This window comes from Schistocerca nitens, chromosome 2 (assembly GCF_023898315.1).
Source record: "Schistocerca nitens isolate TAMUIC-IGC-003100 chromosome 2, iqSchNite1.1, whole genome shotgun sequence".
In the NCBI taxonomy this organism is placed as follows: Eukaryota; Metazoa; Arthropoda; class Insecta; order Orthoptera; family Acrididae; genus Schistocerca; species Schistocerca nitens.
This window is the reverse complement of record NC_064615.1, coordinates 629,751,188-629,774,000: the sequence shown is the minus strand read 5'-3', so window position 1 is coordinate 629,774,000 and position 22,813 is coordinate 629,751,188. Positions and strand designations below refer to the sequence as shown.

At 45.0% G+C, this 22,813-nt stretch overlaps 1 protein-coding gene and 1 pseudogene across 1 annotated transcript in view; one reads left to right on the top strand and one right to left on the bottom strand.

The window, feature by feature from the left end:
- Positions 1-22,813, top strand: part of LOC126236735 (ankyrin repeat domain-containing protein 6-like) — a 726,845-nt gene that overhangs the window by 618,148 nt on the left and 85,884 nt on the right. The window contains exon 3 of the mRNA XM_049946266.1: positions 20,592-20,718. Coding sequence (XP_049802223.1) covers positions 20,592-20,718 — 127 coding nt within the window. The remainder of the gene's footprint in view (positions 1-20,591; positions 20,719-22,813) is intronic.
- LOC126237831 (5S ribosomal RNA) lies at positions 11,483-11,600 on the bottom strand (annotated as a pseudogene).

Here is a 22,813-nt window from a genome sequence, read left to right as displayed (position 1 = left end):
AGCTGCGCAGCATTTGTGCACCGCCGCCGTCAGTGTCAGCCAGTTTGCCGTGGCATACGGAGCTCCATCGTAGTCTTTAACACTGGTAGCATGCCGCGACAGCGTGGACGTGAACCGTATGTGCAGTTGACGGACTTTGAGCGAGGGCGTATAGTGGGCATGCGGGAGGCCGGGTGGACGTACCGCCGAATTGCTCAACACGTGGGGCGTGAGGTCTCCACAGTACATCGATGTTGTCGCCAGTGGTCGGCGGAAGGTGCACGTGCCCGTCGACCTGGGACCGGACCGCAGCGACGCACGGATGCACGCCAAGACCGTAGGATCCTACGCAGTGCCGTAGGGGACCGCACCGCCACTTCCCAGCAAATTAGGGACACTGTTGCTCCTGGGGTATCGGCGAGGACCATTCGCAACCGTCTCCATGAAGCTAGGCTACGGTCCCGCACACCGTTAGGCCGTCTTCCGCTCACGCCCCAACATCGTGCAGCCCGCCTCCAGTGGTGTCGCGACGAATGGAGACGTGTCGTCTTCAGCGATGAGAGTCGCTTCTGCCTTGGTGTCAATGATGGTCGTATGCGTGTTTGGCGCCGTGCAGGTGAGCGCCACAATCAGGACTGCATACGACCGAGGCACACAGGGCCAACACCCGGCATCATGGTGTGGGGAGCGATCTCCTACACTGGCCGTACACCACTGGTGATCGTCGAGGGGACACTGAATAGTGCACGGTACATCCAAACCGTCATCGAACCCATCGTTCTACCATTCCTAGACCGGCAAGGGAACTTGCTGTTCCAACAGGACAATGCACGTCCGCATGTATCCCGTGCCACCCAACGTGCTCTAGAAGGTGTAAGTCAACTACCCTGGCCAGCAAGATCTCCGGATCTGTCCCCCATTGAGCATGTTTGGGACTGGATGAAGCGTCGTCTCACGCGGTCTGCACGTCCGGCACGAACGCTGGTCCAACTGAGGCGCCAGGTGGAAATGGCATGGCAAGCCGTTCCACAGGACTACATCCAGCATCTCTACGATCGTCTCCATGGGAGAATAGCAGCCTGCATTGCTGCGAAAGGTGGATATACACTGTACTAGTGCCGACATTGTGCATGCTCTGTTGCCTGTGTCTATGTGCCTGTGGTTCTGTCAGTGTGATCATGTGATGTATCTGACCCCAGGAATGTGTCAATAAAGTTTCCCCTCCCTGGGACAATGAATTCACAGTGTTCTTATTTCAATTTCCAGGAGTGTAGTAAAGGAGTTTTGCTATTTGGGGAGCAAAATAACTGATGATGGTCTAAGTAGAGAGGATATAAAATGTAGACTGGCAATGGCAAGGAAAGCGTTTCTCAAGAAGAGAAATTTGTTAACATCGAGTATTGATTTAAGTGTCATGAAGTCGTTTCTGAAAGTATTTGTATGGAGTGTAGCCATGTTGTTGTTGTTGTTGTTGTTGTTGTTGTTGTTGTGGTCTTCAGTCCTGAGACTGGTTTGATGCAGCTCTCCATGCTACTCTATCCTGTGAAAGCTTCTTCATCTCCCAGTACCTACTGCAACCTACATCCTTCTGAATCTGCTTAGTGTATTCATCTCTTGGTCTCCCTCTACGATTTTTACCCTCCACTCTGCCCTCCAATACTAAATTGGTGATCCCTTGATGCCTCAGAATATGTCCTACCAACCGATCCCTTCTTCTGGTCAAGCTGTGCCACAAACTTCTCTTCTCCCCAATCCTACTCTATACTTCCTCATTAGTTATGTGATCTACCCATCTAATCTTCAGCATTCTTCTGTAGCACCACATTTCGAAAGCTTCTATTCTCTTCTTGTCCAAACTATTTATCGTCCATGTTTCACTTCCATACGTGGCTACACTCCACACAAATACTTTCAGAAATGACTTCCTGACACTTAAATCTATACTCGATGTTAACAAATTTCTCTTCTTCAGAAACGCTTTCCTTGCCATTGCCAGTCTACATTTTATATCCTCTCTACTTAGACCATCATCATTTATTTTGCTCCCCAAATATCAAAACTCCTTTACTACTTTAAGTGTCTCATTTCCTAATCTAATTCCGTCAGTATCACCCGACTTAATTCGACTACATTCCATTATCCTCGTTTTGCTTTTGTTGATGTTCATCTTATATCCTCCTTTCAAGACGCTATCCATTCCATTCAATTGCTCTTCCAAGTCCTTTGCTGTCTCTGACAGAATTACAATGTCATTGGCGAACCTCAAAGTTTTTATTTCTTCTTCGTGGATTTTAATACCTACTCCGAATTTTTCTTTTGTTTCCTTTACTACTTGCTCAATATACAGATTGAATAACATCGGGGAGAGGCTACAACCCTGTCTTACTCCCTTCCCAACAACTGCTTCCCTTTCATGTCCCTCGACTCTTATAACTGCCATCTGGTTTCTGTACAAATTGTAAATAGCCTTTCGCTCCCTGTATTTTACCCCTGCCACCTTTAGAATTTGAAAGAGAGTATTCCAGTCAACATTGTCAAAAGCTTTCTCTAAGTCTACAAATGCTAGAAACGTAGGTTTGCCTTTCCTTAATCTTTCTTCTAAGATAAGTCGTAATGTCAGTATTGCCTCACGTGTTCCAGTATTTCTACGGAATCCAAACTGATCTTCCGCGAGGTCGGCTTCTACCAGTTTTTCCATTCGTCTGTATAGAATTCGTGTTAGTATTTTGCAGCTGTGGCTTATTAAACTGATTGTTCGGTAATTTTCACATCTGTCAACACCTGCTTTCTTTGGGATTGGGATTATTATATTCTTCTTGAAGTCTGAGGGTATTTCGCCTGTCTCATACATCTTGCTCACCAGATGGTAGAGTTTTGTCAGGAGTGGCTCTTCCAAGGTCGTCAGTAGTTCCAATGGAATGTTGTCTACTCCGGGGCCTTGTTTCGACTCAGGTCTTTCAGCGCTCTGTCAAACTCTTCACGCAGTATCGTATCTCCCAGTTCATCTTCATCTACATCCTTTTCCATTTCCATAATACTGTCCTCAAGTACATCGCCGTTGTATAGACCCTCTATATACTCCTTCCACCTTTCTGCTTTCCCTTCTTTGCTTAGAACTGGGTTTCCATCTGAGCTCTTGATGTTCATACAAGCGGTTTTTTTATCTCCAAAGGTCTCTTTAATTTTCCTGTAGGCAGTATCTATCTTACCCCTAGTGAGATAAGCCTCTACATCTTTACATTTGTCCTCTAGCCATCCCTGCTTAGCCATTTTGCACTTCCTGTCGATTTCATTTTTGAGACGTTTGTATTCCTTTTTGTCTGCTTCATTTACTGCATTTTTATATTTTCTCCTTTCATCAATTAAATTCAATATTTCTTCTGTTACCCAAGGATTTCTACTAGCCCTCGTCTTTTTACCTATCTGATCCTCTGCTGCCTTCACTACTTCATCCCTCAAAGCTACCCATTCTTCTTCTACTGTATTTCTTTCCCCCATTCCTGTGAATTGTTCCCTTATGCTCTCCCTGAAACTCTGTACAACGTCTGGTTCTTTCAGTTTATCCAGGTCCCATCTCCTTAAGTTCCCACCTTTTTGCGGTTTCTTCAGTTTTAATCTACAGGTCATAACCAATAGACTGTGGTCAGAGTCAACATCTGCCCCTGGAAATGTCTTCCAATTTAAAACCTGGTTCCTAAATCTCTGTCTTACCATTATATAATCTATGTGATACCTTTTAGTATCTCCAGGGTTCTTCCATGTATACAACCTTCTTTAATGATTCTTAAACCAAGTGTTAGCTATGTTTAGGTTGTGCTCTGTGCAAAATTCTACCAGGCGGCTTCCTCTTTCATTTCTTAGCCCCAATCCATATTCACCTACTACATTTCCTTCTCTCCCTTTTCCTACTACCGAATTCCAGTCACCCATGACTATTAAATTTTCGTCACCCTTCACTATCTGAATAATTTCTTTTATTTCATCATACATTTCTTCAATTTCTTCGTCATCTGCAGAGCTAGTTGGCATATAAACTTGTACTACTGTAGTAGGTGTGGGCTTCGTATCAATCTTGGCCACAATAATGCGTTCACTATGCTGTTTGTAGTAGCTTACCCGCATTCCTATTTTCCTATACATTATTAAACCTACTCCTGCTTTACCCCTATTTGATTTTGTATTTATAACCCTGTAGTCACCTGACCAAAAGTCTTGTTCCTCCTGCCACCGAACTTCACTAATTCCCACTATATCTAACTTTAACCTATCCATTTCCCTTTTTAAATTTTCTAACCTACCTGCCCGATTAAGTGATCTGACATTCCACGCTCCGATCCGTAGAACGCCAGTTTTCTTTCTCCCGATAACGATGTCCTCTTGAGTAGTCCCCGCCCGGAGATCCGAATGGGGGACTATTTTACCTCCGGAATATTTTACCCAAGAGGACGCCATCATCATTTAACCATACAGTAAAGCTGCATGCCCTCGGGAAAAATTACGGCCGTAGTTTCCCCTTGTTTTCAGCCGTTCGCAGTACCAGCACAGCAAGGCCGTTTTGGTTATTGTTACAAGGCCAGATCAGTCAATCATCCAGACTGTTGCCCTTGCAACTACTGAAAAGGCTGCTGCCCCTCTTCAGGAACCATACATTTGTCTGGCCTCTCAACAGATACCCCTCCGTTGTGGTTGCACCTATGGTACGACTACCTGTATTGCTGAGGCACGCAAGCCTCCCCACCAACGGCAAGATCCATGGTTCATGGGGGGAGGTGTAGCCATGTATGGAAGTGAAACATGGACGATAAATAGTTTAGACAAGAAGAGAATAGAAGCTTTCGAAATGTGCTGCTACAGAAGAATGCTGAAGATTAGATGGGTAGATCACACAACTAATGAGGAGGTATTGAATAGAATTGGGGAGAAGAGGAGTTTGTGGCACAACTTGACTAGAAGAAGGGATCGGTTGGTAGGACATGTTCTGAGGCATCAAGGGATCACCAATTTAGTACTGGAGGGCAGCGTGGAGGGTAAAAATCGTAGAGGGAGACCAAGAGGTGAATACACTAAGCAGATCAAGAAGGATGTAGGCTGCAGTAGGTACTGGGAGATGAAGAAGCTTGCACAGGATAGAGTAGCATGGAGAGCTGCATCAAACCAGTCCCAGGACTGAAGACCACAACAACAACAACAACAAAATAGCAATGGCATTAAAACTATCTCAAAAAGAGTCAGACTTTACCTATCTCAATGCATTTCCTGTGCGCAGAAAAAAAAAAGGTGTTGTTTGTCATCAGTTTAACTGAGAGAAAATCATATGATGTTGTTGGTTAGGAGACACCCGGAAGGTAGGTTGAGCTGCCGAATTGCTTTCTTTTTTGCTTAGACTGACCTTTCCATCGCGATGTGTGTGATCTCTCCAGTGTTCTGATGAGTGGAGCTGACTTCAAAATGGTTCAAATGGCTCTGAGCACTATGGGAATTAACTTTTAAGGTCATCAGTCCCCTAGAACTTAGAACTACTTAAACCTAACTAACCTAAGGACATCACACACATCCATGCCTGAGGCAGGATTCGAACCTGCAACCGTAGCGGTTGCGCGGTTCCAGACCGAAGCGCCTAGAACCGCTCGGTCACCCCGGCCGGCGTGGAGCTGACTACTATGAGTATATGTAAACCATCTGATCGAAAGTATCCGGACGCCTAAACGTGGACATCAATACTGGACGTGTCTACCTTTCATCTTTTTCACGGCTTGAACTGTGCTGCGGACGCTTTCAACAGGTGTCTGAATGTCTGTGGAGGAAAGGCAGCCGAAACCAGAGAAGGATGTGTTTTAGACACGGGTCTGGAGCGAGTCGACGTTTTAACACATCCCAAAGGCGTTTCGTAAGGTTGAGGTCGGGACTTCGCGCAGGCGAATCCGTTTCAAGAACGTTATTGTCCACAAACATTTCACAGATGCTAGCCATGCTGATATAATTAGGCCTCGTCTCCGAACTGTTCCTCTAAGGTATTGCTCTTTGCGCTGTTCAAAAATGGTTCAAATGGCTCTGAGCACTATGGGACTCAGCTGCTGAGGTCATAAGTCCCCTAGAACTTAGAACTACTTAAACCTAACTAACCTAAGGACAACACACACATCCATGCCCGAGGCAGGATTCTAACCTGCGACCGTAGCGGTCGCGCGGTTCCAGACTGTAGCGCCAGAACCGCTCGGCCACCAGCGGCCGGCCTTTGCGCTGTGGAACACGAGTGGTTCCTTCTGCTGGTTTCATGTAATTTTTTATAACCATCCTCCGCAATGGTCGACGATCCCTTGGGACATGGGGACTGTCTGGTCTTGGTTTAACTGTGGCTGTTTCTGCACATTTCCACTCCACAATCAAATCATCAGAAATAGACTTGGGACGCTTTGCAAGGGTTGAAATGTCATTGATACATTTGTTACTCAAGTGACATCCACTGACTTACCCACGTTCGAAGTCACTGAGGTCTTCTGAACGACCTATTCTGCTTTTACTGCTTTGTTACCGTGACAACACTATGCTCGCTTGGCGCATCCTTTTATAATGGCGGGTCCTCCTGCGTAACTTCTGGTGATAAATTACGTATTACGTAAGAATGTTCGTATGCTTTTGATCCAATGTTATGTTAGTGTCATCGATAGCGCTGAAAGAGGAAAGAAAGACTGAAAACAGAATAGCTGAACGTCCTCGTCCAACTTAAAGATCTTCACATCTTCATCGAGTGTTACATTGGATTGAGTTACACCATGAGACATTGTGGAGATGTATACAGGATGTTTTTAAAATGAATGTAAAAGATGAGAGGGCTTGTAAATGGGTCATAACAAGCAACTTTCACATATCAGCCCAAGTCGGAATCCTTAGCGTTCGGTGCTAGGCGTTATTTAAAAGCGTCGCGCGTCCCGGGAAGGTAGGCATACGAACCGCCACCCAAGTCTACATGGTAACAGGTCGCCACGGCAACGTTTTCAATTTCGTTGTTACATCAAAGTAAAAGGGAGGTGGGGTTGGTGTTTCATGTCGTTTATTTGCAAACAATTACAAAAAAAAACTGGAAATTACGCCCTCCTGCTTGAAAGCATGCCGTACGACGACGCCTGTGACTGCCGCACCCTTTCAAACATTCGTGGAAAACTGTGACAACATCAGAGGTTGCCATAATTTGCACTCTCAGCTTTTCATCCGTCTCGATATGTGTTTTTAGATAACAGATTTCAGTTGTGTCTGGTTGAAAAACACGGGGATGTCAAGTCGGGATAACGTGCAGGTCATGCCACCGGCCGCACCGCAAGAGCGAAATGCGCAGATGCACCATGATGTGTACAACACGCGCTGTCGCACGTTGTGTGGGACATGTTCCAATAACTCTGGCAATGTTTCTCTTAGCAAGATTAAGTATCTGTTTGCGTTCAGTCGTTGGGAGAGCATGCACTTACCAATCAGATTATCGCCTACCAGACCAGCCCGAATATTGTAGGCGAAGCGCTCTTGGTGACCCGAACAGAGGGGCGTACAGATTTTCCTATGCCCATATGTGTTGATTGTGGCTGTTGAAAACACCTGCTCTTGTAAAGGATGCCTCATCCGTAAAAAGTACAAAGTGTGGGAATTCAGTTTGGATGGCACACCTCTGCAAAATTACTGACAGAAGTCAATGCGAAGCGCAAAATCTCCAGGTTTAAGGGCTTGAACTTTCTGAAGCCGGTAAGGATGCAAATGATCTTCATTCCACACATGCCAGACCGTGGAATACCTATATCTCGAGCAACACTCCGCGAGCTTGTAGAGGGCGTGTTATGCAGCTGTGCGAACGCCTCCTCTTCAAACTCTGGTGCACTGACGAACGTGTCCGGCCTTCGCATCTGTATCACAAAATGAAGGCATCGGGTTTCGATGTGGGCCTCAAATGCACATGCGCCTTTATGATACTTTGTCAGTGGACGACGCACCTCAAGTGGACCTGCTCTAACAAGGGAACCTCCCCATCGCACCCCCCTCAGATTTAGTTATAAGTTGGCACAGTGGATAGGCCTTGACAAACTGAACACAGATCAATCGAGAAAACAAGAAGAAGTTGTGTGGAACTATGAAAAAAATAAGCAAAATATACAAACTGAGTAGTCCATGTTTAACATATATAACATTAAGGATAGTACTACCTCAGTAGCGCCGTGGTCCTGTGGTTAGCATGAGCAGCTGTGGAACCAGGGGTCCTTGGTTCGAATCATCCAACCCAGTGAAAATTTTAATTTTTTATTTTCAGACAATTATCAAAGTTCAGGCACACACACACACAATCAACTTCGCTCTCCAAAATTCCAGGACATGTTCAGATTTGCTTGGACATATGCAGGATTTGACGGTCTACACACGGAAAAATTTGAAAACATTAAAAACATATGTTTTGACAGAGCACAGGGAAAACTGTGCGACTGTTGCAGTTATTTGTTGCAGTTTATGTGACAAACTCTTATGTTTTCATCACTTTTTTGGGAGTGACTATCACTCCACAAGAAAACCTAAATCGGGCAAGGTAGAAGAATCTTTTTACCCATTCGCCAAGTGTACAAGTTAGGTGGGTCGACAAAATATTCCTGTCATGTGACGCACATGCCGTCACCAGTGTCGTATAGAATATATCAGACGTGTTTTCCTGTGGAGGAATCGGTTGACCTATGACCTTGCGATCAAATGTTTTCGGTTCCCATTGGAGAGGCACGTCCTTTCGTCTACTAATCGCACGGTTTTGCGGTGCGCTCGCAAAACACAGACACTAAACTTATTACAGTGAACAAAGACGTCAATGAACGAACGGACAGATCATAACTGCGAAAATAAAGAAATTAAATTTTTCACTCGAGGGAGGACTTGAACCAAGGATCTCTCGTTCCACTGCTGCTCACGCTAACCACGGGACCACGGCGCTGCTGATCTCACACTGTCCTTGATGTTGCATATTTTGCACATAGACTACGCAGTTTGTATATTTTGCTTATTTTTTTCATAGTTCCACACAACTTCTTCCTGTTTTCTTGATTGATCTGTGTTCAGTTTTTCAAGGCCTATCCACTGTGCCAACTTATAACTAAATCTGAGGGGGGTGCGATGGGGAGGTTCCCTTGTAAGAGAGACACCTGTGGATGGCGGTAACGTGTGCAGATCTGTCACTCGACGATTCAGACACCGCTCTGTTCAGAACCAAACACAAGTGTGTCTCCGTTCGTTGACACCCTGACGTACAACATTATATCAAACAGGCATTCACATGCCAGCAAATGCCGAAAAAAAATCGCGTAGTGTTACCCTCCCCGGAATACCTGCTACTATTTCACCGCGGATGGCAGGTTGTATACCTACCTCCCCGGCGGCGATCGCTGTTAAACGTTGTCTAGCGCTCGAACGCTAAGAGATGCGGACGTGGGTTGCTATGCGACAGTTACTTGTTATGACCTGCTCTACCAGCCCTCTCATTTTCTTTTTTTTACGTTTATTTTAGTAACACCCTGTAGAACTTAATTCGAGAGCCTCATACGAAGTCTCGTGATCAAGAAGTCCCAATGCTAGCCTAACATTAACTGAAAATTTTTGTATATAATTGTTCATCTTGACCGCTACAACTGTCCGTTGTATTCTTGTGGATTACTTGTATGAAATGGCTGCATGCTATTTTTCGCGAAACGAGTGTATGTCCAATTTGTAGACGTTACCTTGAATTTTATTGTGAGAGTTCCAATTCATTATTTTTATAGATAATTTTTTCAAATGACTGTGCGCTTGACTACGAGACGAAAATTTCAGTTTTAGTTGACAAGCCAAATTGCATTTAACGCCATGTAATGACCACAGATTGTTATATAAAGCAGGCTGCTTCACTAAACAGCACTCGTCATGGTACAAGTGTACGGGTGACTTGGCGAGATACAATGCAACAAAGTATTAAAGTTGGCATGTCTTCGTTTTGTCCCATACAATTTACTGTATTTCTGGTAGAAATATTATTTCTCATTTGTTCTTTTTATCTGAGAGATTCTGATGATGGCTGTAGCCGAAAAGGGTTGAGGAGTATATTTACTGAAAACTAAAACATTGATAGGCCAATCGGGACCGATCGACCACCGCGTCGCTCTTGGCAGTGTTTCGATCGGAAGCGGTATGGAGGGCATCTGGTCAGCACACCGCTCTTCCGGTCGTTGTCGGGTTTCTTGACGTGGAACCGCTACTAATCGGTCGATTATCTCCTTAGCTGGCCTCCTGAGGTTGAGTGTACCCCGTAGCAGGCCTCCTACCAAGGAAAAATCTGTGGTAGTACCAGGAATCGAACACAGGACTCCCGCATTGCAGTCAGCTACGGAGACAGAGTTCTGTGTATACATAGAAGAAAATTCTCAACATAAGCACCTGAACCCACTGCCACGAGCCGAGCGTCACAGCACAAGGGTACATTAACGACCTCGCTTACGGAGGTGCATACCAATTTTATTAATACACTGGCTCTAAAAATTGCTGTAGAGAACTAAGTTTTGATAACGACATGAATAGTCATATTCAGAGTTTCATGTTTGCAGACAATCAACTAATAATCCCAAGTCCAACAATATTTGTTCGAATTACAGACAGCAATGTAAGGGTATAATTTAAAGTTTGCATAGCCAGTTTTTTTCAGTGGGGCTTCGTTCAGGGATTAGTTTATCAATTTACTTTGGATCCTTGCTGGTTACTATTTTTTTTGACTTCTCATCTATCATATTGATATCACGATAAACAATTCATGTTCCTCGAAAGACAAAGCTGCATTTCGTGACTGTTTAGAGGACATCTTGTATTGCCTGTGGCTGTTCGTTCTATTTATGAGTGTGACAATAGGGAGCAGTGCCGTATTTACGTGATATAGAATACTGTCTGAACCTCAGATATGGACTCTAACAGCGGAAACTTTGTCACATCTATCCCACAAAAATAGGATTTAGAGCAATTTTCTAATTAAAAGCTTACAACGCAGCATTTAAGATTTATTGTTTAATTGTATAAAATCTTACTGCACGCTTTGTGATTTAAAGAATGGATGAGACTGAAACATTTAAATCATTAAAGTATAACAGTATCTGTAGTTAACTATACTTCTTTTAAAAAAGGATAAAAATCTGTGATTCACGACCATGCAAGAAGCAGTATTTAAATTTAAAGAACCATAATGTAACGGTAATCAGACATAAATTCAAGACAACAAAAGGAGTTTACCAGTTATGCAGATTTTACTGATAAACTAAACTCCGTCCGAACAGGCCATGAAGCCCCAACGGTACCGACCGGCCACCGTGTCATCCTCAGACCACATGTGCCACTGGATGCTCAGATGGAGGGGAATGTGGGCAGTACACCGCCCTCCCGGCCGTATGTCAGTTTACGAGACCGGAGCCGCTACTTCTCAATCAATCAGCTCCTCAGTTTGCCTCACAAGGGCTGAGTGCACCCCGCTTGCCAACAGCACTCGGAAGACCGGGTGGTCACCCATCCATGTGCTAGCCCAGCCCGACAGCGGTTAACTTCGGTGATGTGACGGGAACCGGTGTTACCACTGCGGCAAGGCCGTTGGCTCAAATTTTACTCATATTTAAATAAAATACTACACTTTCCCAGACCATCAGCCTTAACGTGAAAGTTTCAGTTAATTCCATTTTCTTGTTAGTTTCAGACCTAAGCTTGGTACTAATAAAGCTACTTATAATATCTGCATAACTTAGGTGTCTAAAATTATCACTTTCAATATTGCGTGAAGAGAGTTTCCCGCGATGAAGCTCGTGGTGACTGCATGAATTTATTATGACGTCACGAGTAAGGAACCTATTTGTCAGATACTGTGGATCTTAAGATATCTTGTGCTTCGCTCGCAATATCTCTTTAATGAATGAAGCTATCCGAAAAATGTTTTGGAAGAAATCGCCACTCTGTGTAGTCGATCTAAGGTGTGCTAAGATCACGTTGACCATTCTTTTAAGAGTCTTAGCGGCATTTCCAAGTGAAGTGACGCGCGTGTTCCACCGAGAGCCACCGAGCGTCTGACGCGAGGCAGCGCGGTGTTTGAACGATGAATGCTAACCAAAGAAAAATTCCGCCGAACAAGGCCGAATAAGCCCGTATACGTTTTTACGATTTATGAGTGGCTGCACCACAGTATTGGCTCACGGACGCTTTTTTAACTATTTTTTTATACGAATCTATTTGTTGCGCGGGCTGCGATGCACAAACTCGCTCTTTACAGACACTCACTGTGTTAAAGTGGTTAACAAAGTGCGTGACTAATTTTTAAAGTTTGTTGCCTTCACGTGTGTTCAGGAGACGGCCACACAGCTGCCACATTACGCTGGTACTGTTCCGTTAACTTCGTCTAACTTGATTAAATTGCAGGAAGGATTAGGACTGGCGAAATTTTACATATGTCCTTAACAGGATCTGGGCACTGTTGAGTAGTTAAAATGCTTATTGTGGCCTCGTTTAATACTGTGAGTGCAACGAAAGATTGATTTGCAGGCTCGCTCAAGACTGCACTAAGTCCGCCTTGTCGATTACTTTTCAAATTTCACAAATCTATGCGGAAATGTTCACAGATTCCTAAACACGACGCTGCGGTTCAGACTTAAAGTTCACAAGCACAACTGTCGAAAAGCTTCTGAAAGTTCCCCAACTTCTGAAGAAATTCTGGAAGTCCCAGGACTCTTCGCCCAACAAGTTTCAATCACTTCAGTTGCGACTGACACGCCGATCATTAGCGTATGCGTTGACCACGAACCTCGAAAAGTAACTCACCACAGGCAACGTTGCAAAGCCCACAAAATTACACAAACTGAACACACTACTTAAAACAAAACCGTACATCTATACATTGTACGAGACTCGCGCTTGCAAGTTTGATTGTTTTGAGCTCTTGAAAAATGCCACTTTGATTGTCTCTTCAGCAGTAAATATATCACAATGTCTTCCGTTGCCTGCGCGTGAACTTTATGATGAATAAATATTGCATTAAACGTATCGTTACCAGAAGCGTTACACATTATTTAGGGCTAGAATTTCATCAGATTTTCGGTGGTTACATGACTGTTTCGGCGAGGTCGTTGATTTTTGGGTTAATTGCAACTTATTAAGTGAAATAGTCAAAATTAGCATGATTTTTCTGTTACCTATTTTAAACCTGAGAAGAAGAAACCTCTGCATAGTTATTTTACTCTACTGTTAGATATAGCCGCTACATTTATTGTTTTGCAATTTATTTTGCACTAACTTGAGTTTTAACCCTCGGAACCAACGTTCCGGCCGATAACTCAATTGGTACTGCTTTGACATAAATTGTGGAGTTGTTTTCAGGTAAGGCTGTTCAAGAGCTATCGGTCGAAACTTTGTTCACAAGACTCGCTTAGGACGTTTGGAAGTTATTAATTTTTAAAGATACTAAGTACATTTATATCTTCCATCGTCAACACCTAAAGTACTATTGCATCGACAAAGTGGGTATTTAGACGGGCTTCCTTGCCTCGTTACTCTCTTTCACATGCCGCCACAGCGGTATCTTTTTTAATATTACTTTGCGACAGCTGTGAAATAATTTCCGGCCTATGAGTTTTCGCCATGGCGGCACCCCAGTATTACTTGTGGAACTGTTACGGCCATTTGGCCGGGCAAAACCGCTAGCAGCAACGCTTCTGACTACCTGCTGCCCACCTGACTGCCGGCTTGCTTCGTGACCCCCATATTTCGCCAGGGGCAGAGGCCGAGGTGTGGCCTGCTGGTCAAGCAGACAACCACAAGACGACATCTGGTGATCGAAGAGGCCATTCCACATTCCGTTCTGTGTGCAAGTCGCACCGTGTTGCTGAAATGACACTGTTTGAGATTAATACCTCCTCGTCTTCATTCTAAACAGGGAATCACGCAACATGGTTAGGTAGCGATCTATGTTAACAGGCACTGTTTGCCCGTTTCCACGAAAACATAAAAAAGGTCCATTAATGCTGTTTCGATATAAGCCATACCGGTTAATCTCACGCGACGTAGAGACTGTTGATGCAGTTATCGCGGTATTTCGGGTGCCCAATAGCTTAATTGTTGTTTTCCATCCATGATAAATGGAAATGAAGCCTCGTCAATCATGATCAAAATGATGTCGTCCACCAGCATTCCAACATCCTTTCTTCAAACCTGTGTCGACTGATGAAGTCACTTGGCACAGTTACTGTACGACCATTTCTCAAAGGGGTGAAAATGGAGGTCGAAGTGTAACATTCAGCGAACAGACTTTTCTGAGGCAGCAAGACGGTGATCGTGAGGCACTGCTGAGAGATGAAGGGTGGCTTCAACCACCTGCGGTACCTCGTATGAGTCACATCCCATTCATTAGGCGAAACACACACGGGTAGATTGCAAACTGTTCTCGAGACCCATCTAGTTATGACTGTCGATTGTAAGCAAATAACAGTTGGGTCAGAACGTACACTAAATCCAATGAAGTAAGCAGAGAGGTAGTAGTGGAGCAGACAATAGGAGTGTAACGACACGACATTAACTATGTCTTCTGGTTGTTAGGACCACTCTCGTAACTTTCCCGGGAAATCATGGAGTATCTCTACGTGAGATGACGTGTTGGAGAAGGGTGTGCCCGCCAAGCAACTCGTCGCTTTCAGTGAAGGTTGGCTTGGCACACCGCTGGCGGTGCAACCTCGCAGATCATATCGCTGTATTCGATATCTGAATCGATATCGGCGACACCACTTCTCAACGTTTTTCAGAAGCCGAGCAGTTCGATTACCTCTCCGCTCAGTCCCTGATCTCAAAGATTCTGCCGTTTGGAAAGTACTTGTGCACATCATAGTGGTGTCCCGTTTTGGAAAGCGATTCTGAACACGGAAAATAAAATGATTTCGAAGTCATCAATGCGTCAGCACAACAGAATAACCCGTTTCAGTCAACGCATTATAAATAAACTGGAACGGCATAGGGCATCACGTTATATCAACCATTCCAGAAACGTCGGAAAAAGGCCGCGCGCGCTAGACAGTCTTTTCATAACACATCCCCGAGAGGCTCTAAATCTGCACTTTCAATATTTAAAATAATTATAAGTAGTCTTGGTTCATCAGCATATGTGCGAACATGTGTGGTCTTAAATTAGAGGAGAGCAGTGAATGAAACAATAAGCCCTGTGAAACTAGGAAGATAGCTATACTGTAAAATAAAAACAAAACAGTAACCAAAATAAAGATACCCCCTTCTAAAGTACACAGCTGCGGAACCAAAATCGGCCACTGGGTAGCATTCAATACCACGTTTCTGCACCATCTCCGCTGCAAATTATTGGATCCTCCTTGGCTTGCTGTTCATTAATGTGGCACAGATGCTGCTCAAACCTGTCCTACTCATCCGACGTCACACGCTTTAAGACGAGGCCCACGAGAAAGACAAGCCGTGGCGCGTACGTTACAGCACGTGACACTGCAGTTCGTACGAGTGCCAGCAGTCGTCTCCGGCCGGCCGCGGTGGTCTAGCGGTTCTAGGCGCTCAGTCCGGAACCGCGCGACTGCTACGGTCGCAGGTTCGAATCCTGCCTCGGGCATGGATGTGTGTGATGTCCTTAGGTTAGTTAGGTTTAAGTAGTTCTAAGTTCTAGGGGACTGATGACCACAGATGTTAAGTCCCATAGTGCTCAGAGCCATTTTTTTTAGTCGTCTCTGGCGGGGAGCGAGTAACAGTTCGGACGATTTTCCTAATTCTTGACTTCGTGCTTAAATGCATGTAAGTTCTCGATAGCACATGACAAAATTAAGATCTTTCAATGAAATATTGATTTCCCGTGGGTCGTGCACGGAGCCGAGCGTTCGCAAAGTGTGGCTGACAAACCGTCAGGTGAAACGTCACAAATTCGTTGCAGGGCCCGAATATCTCGTTGGCCCCGTTGTAAGAGCAGAGGTCCAGCCCACTCCCGACCTGGGGCAAGTTATCTCTCCTTTTAGATGTTTGTTCCATTTAAATTAGTAGGGGAACATTCTTGATTTTAAATTTGAATTATTTTTATGACATTAATCTGAATATTTTAACTATCATTACCTATTATTTGCATACCATCTATTCAAATAAAATACGAAAATTTAAAAAAAATAGTTGATTTACAATCAAAATAAATATACGAAAATGACTAAATTTGGACCAGATTTGTCTGTCGAAATACCAACAATATGTACAAAGCCGCAAACGACTGCCTGTGCTCCCGATTGCCCCAGGACGGGAGTGGGCTGGCCACCCAAGCAGTGGGGATCATCGAACATCAAGACGCTGCTGAAGGAGCTCTGCCCCCTCAATTAAAGACGACGGGTGACAGATGCAGAGGAAGAGCGGCTGTCAGGAAGACGCTGAAGAGGACTTTAAAAAACCGGGAGGATGAGAAGATGAAAAAATAGAGAAATTGAAAAATTCCCTCCGGGAGATTCCTTCAGATGGCGCCGATGGTGTTGCAGTTTTTTAGAATCGAGAAGCTTAATAAAATTTTATTCTATTGAACGAATAAAAAGACATATAATAATAATGAATTTCATGATCTAGAATTTTTACTCTGAATCTGATTGTGCATTCGAAATTATACTTTCTGCTACCTTGCAATTGCGCTCATGGGGTGGGATGAGAGAAAATGTAGTTATTTATGTCTAAAAATGTCATTTTTCATGAGCCTAATTGCCTTCTTACTTTGTCTAAAAAATGAAGCTTTTGATTTTTTATGGTTATTAATATTAAAATGTTGATTTGGGTTAGATTGGATCTGTGACTCCACTTATCTACTACTCAGAGGGCTGTAGCTTGCATTCCACTGATCCCAACCCACCGCCATTTGTGTCAGGCGAGAGCTCATAGGAGGGCAGGATAGAGGTCTGTTGAGTTTTCTGATGGAAGCTGGTTCTGCCTCGGTGCCAGTAATGGGTGAGTGTTGGATAGGTGGAGGATAGTTGAGGACCTGCAAACAACGTGTCTGCTTACTAGACGCAATGGACGTACACCAGAAGTTATGATCTGAGGTGCGATTCCGTATGACAGCAGGAGCACTCTGGTGATTATCCCATGCACCCACATTACAAGGCTGTAGGTCAACCCGGTGGTTAGACCTGTCGCTCTGCCATTCATGAGCAGCATTCCAGGGGTTGATTTCCAACAGGATAATGCCCTCCCATGTGCTGCTGTTCTAACCCGACATGCTCTACAGAGTGTCGACATGTTGCCTTGGCCTCCTCGATCACCAGATCTGTCTCCATTCGAGCATGTATTGGGCATCATCAGACGACAACTCCAGCGTCATCCACAAATAGCATTAACCGTCCCTGTATTGGCCGACCAAGTGCAACAGGCATGGAACTCTATCCCGCAAACTGACATCCGGCACCTGTGCAACACAATGCACGCACGTTTGCATTCAACATTCTGGTGATTACACCGTTAATAATGTAGCAGCATTTCACATTTGCAATGGCTCATCTCCCACTTACATTATTAATCTGTAATTTCCTAAATGTCGGACAGTGTGGCCGAGCGGTTCTAGGCGCTTCAGCCTGGAACCGCGCGACCGCTACGGTCGCAGGTTCGAATCCTGCCTCGGGCATGGATGTATGTGATATCCTTAGGTTAGTTAGGTTTAAGTAGTTCTAAGTTCTAGGGGACTGATGACCTCAGATGTTAAGTCCCATAGTGCTCAGAGCAATTTGAACCATTTCCTAAATTTCATTACTCTACATTAATTAGTTTTTGGTGTTGTGATTTTTTTTTCATCAGTGTAAAACACCTTAATAACACAGCCAGTTTGTCTTCGTTCCCAATTTATATTTAGCCGTTATAACCTTCAGAAAAGTAGAGGTCCACATAAGCCCATGAATTTTGTGGTATTGGCTCCAATCTAAACGGAACTAGCTTGTGGGCCGTTTATCAAAAAACTCAGACGTCAATTCAACTTCTTTTTCTTATTCATTTACCTGCTTTCCTTTCAGACTTCCTCCCGTCTCAAGTGTCTGATAATAACATCAGTATGTCAGTCAGATTCCGACTCTGAACTAAGATCGAGTTCAGCCATTGTTTCATAAATAAATACTGTGCAATACTGGCTAAGAAACTGTCTCCCAATGCGTGCTCTTACTGTGTCGCGTAGCTTTTCCTGAGCTGCGGTGCGTTGCCTTACCGCGTGTCGCCTACGTCCCAATGTGTGCATGTCCAAATAATGGGGCGGCTAATATTTTCGCTCGAACTTCGCTTCTTGTGTTGCGCCTGCGCACAGGGTACGTCTCTCTTGCCCTGATGCTCGCTCCCCTGAGAACGGACATTTCGTGGTGCGACCATGATAGGTTATACATTGTGTTCGAATAGCTGCTGGGCCGTTACAGCTTATGTTGGAAATGACGTCCACGGGCGGCAGTACGAGTCTGAACCCGCTTAATTTTACTGGCAAAAACTTTCTGCAGATTTGATTCTGATGTCCTTCTCACATACACAGTTATTTCAGTTTTTAAATCGCGAAGCGTGCGTGAGCGACTGCGATAAACTACACATTTTGCTGCTTCCGTAAAAGTCTGTTGGAGCATGGTTCGGCAAGCGAGGACGCCATAGTTTATTTACAGGACAGGTTCCCCAAAAAAGCTCTTCGAGAAGCTGCGTTGCGTTTTTAGCTGTGTGCTCAGTAGCGCCATCTTGTTGAAACCGTGAGTAGTTGATTCACTGTTGACGGACTCTTAAAAAAAATAAAGAAAATAAAAATAAAGGTCCAGTAATGTGCCGTCTGGATATTACCACCCAGTTTTGATTTTCTGGTCATGCAATGAAGTTTCAAGCACAGCACAAATGTTCTCCGTTGACAATAATCGCGTGTATTGTGTGTTAACATGACGAGAGAAGTTGACCAAAATGGTTCAAATGGCTCTGAGCACTATGGGACTCAACTGCTGAGGTCATTAGTCCCCTAGAACTTAGAACTAGTTAAACCTAACTAACCTAAGGACATCACAAACATCCATGCCCGAGGCAGGATTCGAACCTGCGACCGTAGCGGTCTTGCGGTTCCAGACTGCAGCGCCTTTAACCGCACGGCCACTTCGGCCGGCCAGAAGTTGACCAGATATGGAAGGTGACATCAAGAATATCGATAGTATTCCTCTCAGTAACAGTTGTAAACCATTTGCAGTAACGGACTCGACTTTCACGATCCGCACCTTTCAGTTTATCCACTGCTGCCAATTTGTACGGGAACAGTTTTAATGTTTGCCTAACCGCTTTATAGGTGGAAGCAAGCCCGATATCTTTTTCTTGTGCCAGCTTGCGCGATGATTTTGCTGGTCTCTACTGCATAGAGTCAGAAATAGCCAACAACTTCTGCTCGTTTAGTTTAGATGGTCTTCCAGAACCTGTCTCTCGAAATTTCTCACGAAGCCCACCAACTGCATTACGATGAGATACTGCTGTTTCCCGGAACTTTTCAGAAAATTCTTCATGCACCAAAAATCTGTGTATTTATCATCCTGTAGAAGCACACGTTGGGCAAGAAAAATACGTTCCTCAGAGACTCATTTTACTAAGGCTTGAAGTTCCTCTTGATGTTTTTCCGTGTTTGCGATTTAAAAATTGGGGTATTTTGAAAATCAGCCATATGCAAACACAATTAATTCATTGCTTCTTTTTAGATTTACCCAGACGTGTTTCGACACCTTTGTGTCATCTTCTGTGGGTCAATCTTTTTATTTCTTAAAATTACATCGCTAAATATACTGTCTCAATAAATATAAAAATAAAAATATATAAAAAATAAATTAATTGTGTTTGCATAAGGCTGATTTTCAAAACAACTCAATTTTTACGTTCCTCAGTTGAAAGCATCACAGACCCGCCAGGGTAGCCGAGCGCGCTACCGCGCTGCTTCCTGGACTCGGGTAGGCGCGCCGGCCCAGGATCGAATCCGCCCGGCGGATTAACGACGAGGGCCGGTGTGTCGGCCAGCCTGGATGTGGTTTTTAGGCGGTTTTCCACATCCCACTAGGTGAATACCGGGCTGGTCCCCACGTTCCACCTGTTACACGCGTCGCAGACAGTTGAAACACGTCCGCACTATTTCAAGATTTACACTAGACGCAGACAGTTGGGGTACTCTGATTCCGTCCTGGGGGGTACGGGGTGGCGGCAAGAAGGGCATACGACCATCCCTAAAACTCACATTGCCAAATCCGTTGTAACCACGCCGATCCTGCGATCGCTGCGGTACTATGGCGTAAGCGCAAGGAAAAAAAAAAAGTTGAAAGCATCACAACCTGAAAACAATGTGAACATCTAAACGTTACACATCGCATTCAATAGCTTTCATCAACTGAACCAAACAGTTACCGCAACAGTAGAACGATTTAAAAAACAATCGCATTCTGGCAGCATGTGTTCTACCAACTTTGTTTCGATTTTCCAACGGAATCTACATCCCTAGTTCGTAGTCGAGTGCATATCGACTTTCCGAATGCACTGTACGTTACTTCTAAAAACGCCCCTGTTTAGCTTGCGCTGCTGCTCACATGAGCGTGCCTCTGTCGCAGGTGCCGGCGAGACGGCGGATCGGCGACGGCGGCGGTAGCGGCGCGCCTGCGTGAGTCTGCGGCCCGCGGCGACACCAGGGAGGCGCTGCGACTTCTCGACGACGGCGCCCCGCTGCTGCCCGACGAGGTAAGCCGTCCTCCGCCTCTCACCTCTCTCTGCCCCCTAATGACTGTTTCGACCGCGCGACTACTAGTTGTAGGTGCACGTCACATGCTCTCGAGTAAATTAGCCGCCAACTACATCCCGAGTGAGACAGTGACGTCAATGACAGTGTGATTATTCCGAGTGTGGAGTTCTAAAGGTGGATTCACACTTGCCGGAGCGTAACCGTCACATTTTTGAACGTCGAAGGCGATACGTCAACGTCGACAGAACGTCGTGACGTTACTGCTGGCTCGTAAAATACTCACCAGAGGCGCTATTTCGTAGTTCGTGACACATCGTCATAAAATGCCGAAATTTAGTTTAAAGCAGTTTGCAATGACTGCTGTTGATAATAATGAACAGAGAGCAAAAAAGGCTCTGGGTGAGAAAAATGTTAAAAAATCGAGACTGTGAAGGAGAGTTCCACACTCTTAACAAGGATCTGGAAGAGGAGGAGTCATCGTTCTATAAATATTTCTGAATGTCTAAACAATAGTTTTTTTTACCTGTTAAGCAAGATACAAATAAAAATTACGAAGATAAATTTAAGGATTCGCGGAGGTAGGCCTATGTACCCTCTGCGCAACTAATACCTCCACGAATTTAAAGCAACTAAGGGAAAGACGGAAAACAGAAGAAATGATGATAAATTCAAGATTTAGACGTCCAATATCACCTCGACAGAAGCTCATTATCTGCCTACGGTAAGTCTAAATGGGCCATTTTTGTGTACTTAAACCATGTTTACATATATTTCTGCTTCTTACCGTTCGTCGTTAATTTATTACGAATCTTATTTTAAACATCTGCATGCCGCATCAGTTTTACTACCGGTTTTTCTTTTCGCTATTCCACTGGAAAAATCATGAGTAGAGTACACTGAACAAGATACGTATCGTTTTTTGCAGTGTATTCCATCAGTGTATAAAATAAAATACTTTAATTTAATATTGTCGTCCAGTACATATTAGCACCTTTTCGCAATAGCAGTCAGTGGGAAATACACTCCTGGAAATTGAAATAAGAACACCGTGAATTCATTGTCCCAGGAAGGGGAAACTTTATTGACACATTCCTGGGATCAGATACATCACATGATCACACTGACAGAACCACAGGCACATAGACACAGGCAACAGAGCATGTACAATGTCGGCACTAGTACAGTGTATATCCACCCTTCGCAGCAATGCAGGCTGCTATTCTCCCATGGAGACGATCGTAGAGATGCTGGATGTAGTCCTGTGGAACGGCTTGCCATGCCATTTCCACCTGGCGCCTCAGTTGGACCAGCGTTCGTGCTGGACGTGCAGACCGCGTGAGACGACGCTTCATCCAGTCCCAAACATGCTCAATGGGGGACAGATCCGGAGATCTTGCTGGCCAGGGTAGTTGACTTACACCTTCTAGAGCACGTTGGGTGGCACGGGATACATGCTGTTCCAACAGGACAATGCACGTCCGCAAGTTCCCTTGCCGGTCTAGGAATGGTAGAACGATGGGTTCGATGACGGTTTGGATGTACCGTGCACTATTCAGTGTCCCCTCGACGATCACCAGTGGTGTACGGCCAGTGTAGGAGATCGCTCCCCACACCATGATGCCGGGTGTTGGCCCTGTGTGCCTCGGTCGTATGCAGTCCTGATTGTGGCGCTCACCTGCACGGCGCCAAACACGCATACGACCATCATTGGCACCAAGGCAGAAGCGACTCTCATCGCTGAAGACGACACGTCTCCATTCGTCCCTCCATTCACGCCTGTCGCGACACCACTGGAGGCGGGCTGCACGATGTTGGGGCGTGAGCGGAAGACGGCCTAACGGTGTGCGGGACCGTAGCCCAGCTTCATGGAGACGGTTGCGAATGGTCCTCGCCGATACCCCAGGAGCAACAGTGTCCCTAATTTGCTGGGAAGTGGCGGTGCGGTCCCCTACGGCACTGCGTAGGATCCTACGGTCTTGGCGTGCATCCGTGCGTCGCTGCGGTCCGGTCCCAGGTCGACGGGCACGTGCACCTTCCGCCGACCACTGGCGACAACATCGATGTACTGTGGAGACCTCACGCCCCACGTGTTGA